General features: G+C 43.0%; 1 protein-coding gene across 1 annotated transcript; it reads left to right on the top strand.

Moving 5' to 3' along the window:
* Positions 1-1,846: 1,846 nt before the first annotated feature.
* LOC107135385 (olfactory receptor 5B12-like) lies at positions 1,847-2,794 on the top strand. Its single transcript, XM_015477264.1, has one exon. The coding sequence runs from the start codon at positions 1,850-1,852 to the stop codon at positions 2,792-2,794; it is 945 nt and encodes a 314-aa protein (XP_015332750.1). The 5' UTR covers positions 1,847-1,849.
* Positions 2,795-3,104: the final 310 nt, after the last annotated feature.

Below are 3,104 nucleotides of genomic sequence, written 5' to 3'. Positions count from 1 at the left end.
CAATAGAAAGCTGAACCCTTTTTATTTCACAAATGAAAACAAAATAAAAAGGAAATAATGCCCAGGCAGCGTAAACAGCAGCAGCACAGGCATTTATTGCTGTTCTTCTCACTCCTAGTTCCCTGCTCCCTCCTCCCTACAGTGCTGCTCTGCAGCAGGCAGATGTGCAGGCTCACTGCTTTGCCTTACATGAATGGCTGGGAAGATGGTTAGACTAAGGAGGAGAACACACTCCTCATCTTCTTACATCATGAAGGTGCTGTAGGAGTACGGGTGCAGCAATTACAACTCCATTTCTCAATTTCAGGGGTTGTGGCTCTTGAAACGTCTCCTTGACCATCTATATTGTTAGCCTGTTTTCCTCAGGAATGTCAAAGTCTGGACATTCAATATAGTTAGCTGAACATTCTGCAATAGCTGAGAAAAGCTGAATAATGGCTCCAATGGCTTCATTTGAAAATGTTAGTGTCATGATTCTCAAAGAACTTTCATGTTCATTATCACATAAGGGCCTAGGAGGGAGGGACACATTACATTCACCATAGCTATCCTTAGCAACAGGGACTACATCATCCCTGCCTTGAATGTGGCAGTTTTTTTAGTCCAGAAGAGATTAGGATCACTCAATTTTTCAGTCAGACGTGTCTCTTGGGCTGAGAGGACCTCTCATGCTATAACCACAGCAGCACCGTGAGCTGGCACCTGAGCAGCCCAAGGTCAGTACAACCAGATGCACCATGAAGGATGGCTTGGTAGATTACACAGAGTTTCTAGGACAGAACAAAAGGAACTCTTCTGTCTTCTCTGCTCTACTTGCCGAGAATTAAAGCAAAGATATGGGCAATGGCAGGAAATGGAAAACATCAGTATACAGGAAAATAATGATTGTGACATTAAAAGAAATCAGCAAATATTTGCTTCAACAATTTTAAAATCTGTTCCTTCCATTTAAAGAAATACAATGAGACATCACCAAGGATGTATCCATACATAATGAAGGCTCCTATACAGACCAATGTTTGAAAGGAGGCTTCCAATTTAGGACTCTCATGAATTAAAGATAAAAGTATGCGTGTCCCTAGAGCAGGGCCTCTAGTCATTGTATATCTTCAGCTATTATGAGCAAGTTGGTGAGGGACCTATCAGAGATGGGAAAGGAGTTTGGCTGGTTTTTCTAGGATCATATCCCAAAGCGTAACCAACTCTTTCCTAGATTGGACTTTCTGCTGATTAAGCTTCCTGTATATATTTTATACAACAGTCCTTGAAAGATATTCCTTGTATGGTGGGGGTTTAGGAAGCTGACCCAGAAGGATCACAAGTTCAAAGCCAGACTCAGCAACCTAGTAAGTACCTAAGCAACTTAGCAAAAACCTTTCTCTCAATAAAATATAAAAGGGTCTTGGGACGTTGCTCAGTGGCTAAGCACCTCTGAGTTAAATCCCCAGTACCAAATAATAATAATAATAATAATAATAATAATAATAATAATAGTAATTCCAAGTAGTGAAAAAGACTCCTATATGCTTTAATATAATGAAGAATGCCAGGCACCAGAAGAACTGAAAGGAGCCCTATTGTCAAAACAAAGACCACCAGGATAGCCACAGTCAGCAATGACCCTTGCAAACCCATCTGTACCACTCTCCATGAAGAGATGAAGGACCTCCCTCAACCCACCTGGGCCCAGATCTCAGTCCAGCTTCTTTAACCGAATCCTCCAGGAACAAGAAGCTACACACGAGCAGGAGTCCCTGGCCACGCTTAGCTCTCATGGTAGCACCCAATTTAAATGATTTGATTTCTCATCTTGTTACATCCTTCTCATGATCATTCCCAACTGACTTTGATGGAGAATATCTCAGAGGTGACTGAATTTATTCTGGTGGGGTTAACAGATGCCCTCCAGCTACAGGTCCCCTTATTTATGGTCTTCACCCTCATCTACCTCATCACTCTGGTGGGGAACCTGGGCATGATCCTGTTGATCCTGCTGGACTCCCGTCTCCACACTCCCATGTACTTCCTCCTCAGTCACCTGTCTCTGGTGGACTGCGTTTATTCTTCAGCTGTCACTCCCAAGGTCATGGCAGGGTTTCTCACAGGAGATAAGATCATTTCCTACAATGCTTGTGCAGCCCAGATGTTCTTCTTTGCAGCTTTTGTCACTGTTGAGAGTTTCCTGCTGGCCTCGATGGCCTTGGATCGCCATGCAGCCGTGTGTAAGCCCCTGCGCTACACCACCACCATGACGAGCGCTGTGTGTGTCCTGATGGTCACCGCCTCCTATGCCTGTGGACTTCTGCAGGCTTCTGTCCATGTAGCCTTCACATTCCATCTCTCCTTCTGTCGTTCCAATGTGGTCAATCACTTTTTCTGTGACATTCCCCCACTTTTGGCCCTTTCTTGCTCTAATATCTACACAAATGAGATAGTGCTCTTTGTGCTGGCAGCTTTCAATATTTTTTTCACTCTCTTGGTCATCTTGAGCTCTTACCTGTTCATTTTAGTTGCTATCCTGAGGATGCATTCGTCTGAGGGACAGAAGAAGGCCTTCTCCACCTGTGGGTCCCACCTCACAGCTGTTTCCATCTTCTATGGAACCATCGCCTTCATGTACTTACAGCCAAATTCTAGACACTCCATGGACACAGATAAAATCGCATCTGTGTTCTACATGATGATCATCCCCATGCTGAACCCCCTGGTCTACAGCTTGAGGAACAAAGAGGTCAACAGTGCATTCAGGAAGGCTGTTGGAAAAGCAAAGTCCTCACTGGGATTCGTCTATTAATTAATAAATTATTTGCAAGTCGTGTGAAACATTCATTGGACCTGTCGTGTCTAGGAATGTTTTTAATTATAATTCTTTCTTGTTCTTTATTTCTCTGAACAGTTCTAATACATGAGATTTCTTCTCTTCATGGTCTGGGAATATGTAAGTCAGCATACAGTAATGACTATAATGACGACTTATAACCCTTTTCCACGTTGCCATGTGATAGTATGATCTCAAATGTAAAGCAGTTTTCAACTTGTACTGTGCTGTGAAGCACAATGTTCACCTATACTGGCCTTTATTCTTTAAAGACAGAAGTAGTACA

The sequence above is a fragment of the Marmota marmota genome, unplaced genomic scaffold, assembly GCF_001458135.2.
Source record: "Marmota marmota marmota unplaced genomic scaffold, marMar, whole genome shotgun sequence".
In the NCBI taxonomy this organism is placed as follows: Eukaryota; Metazoa; Chordata; class Mammalia; order Rodentia; family Sciuridae; genus Marmota; species Marmota marmota.
Note: the sequence above shows the minus strand (reverse complement) of the source record. Positions and strands in the feature narration are given on the sequence as shown.

Excerpts from the sequence above, each read along its gene's own strand:
- LOC107135385 (XM_015477264.1), top strand. The coding sequence starts at position 1,850 with ATGGAGAATATCTCAGAGGTGACTGAATTTATTCTGGTGGGGTTAACA.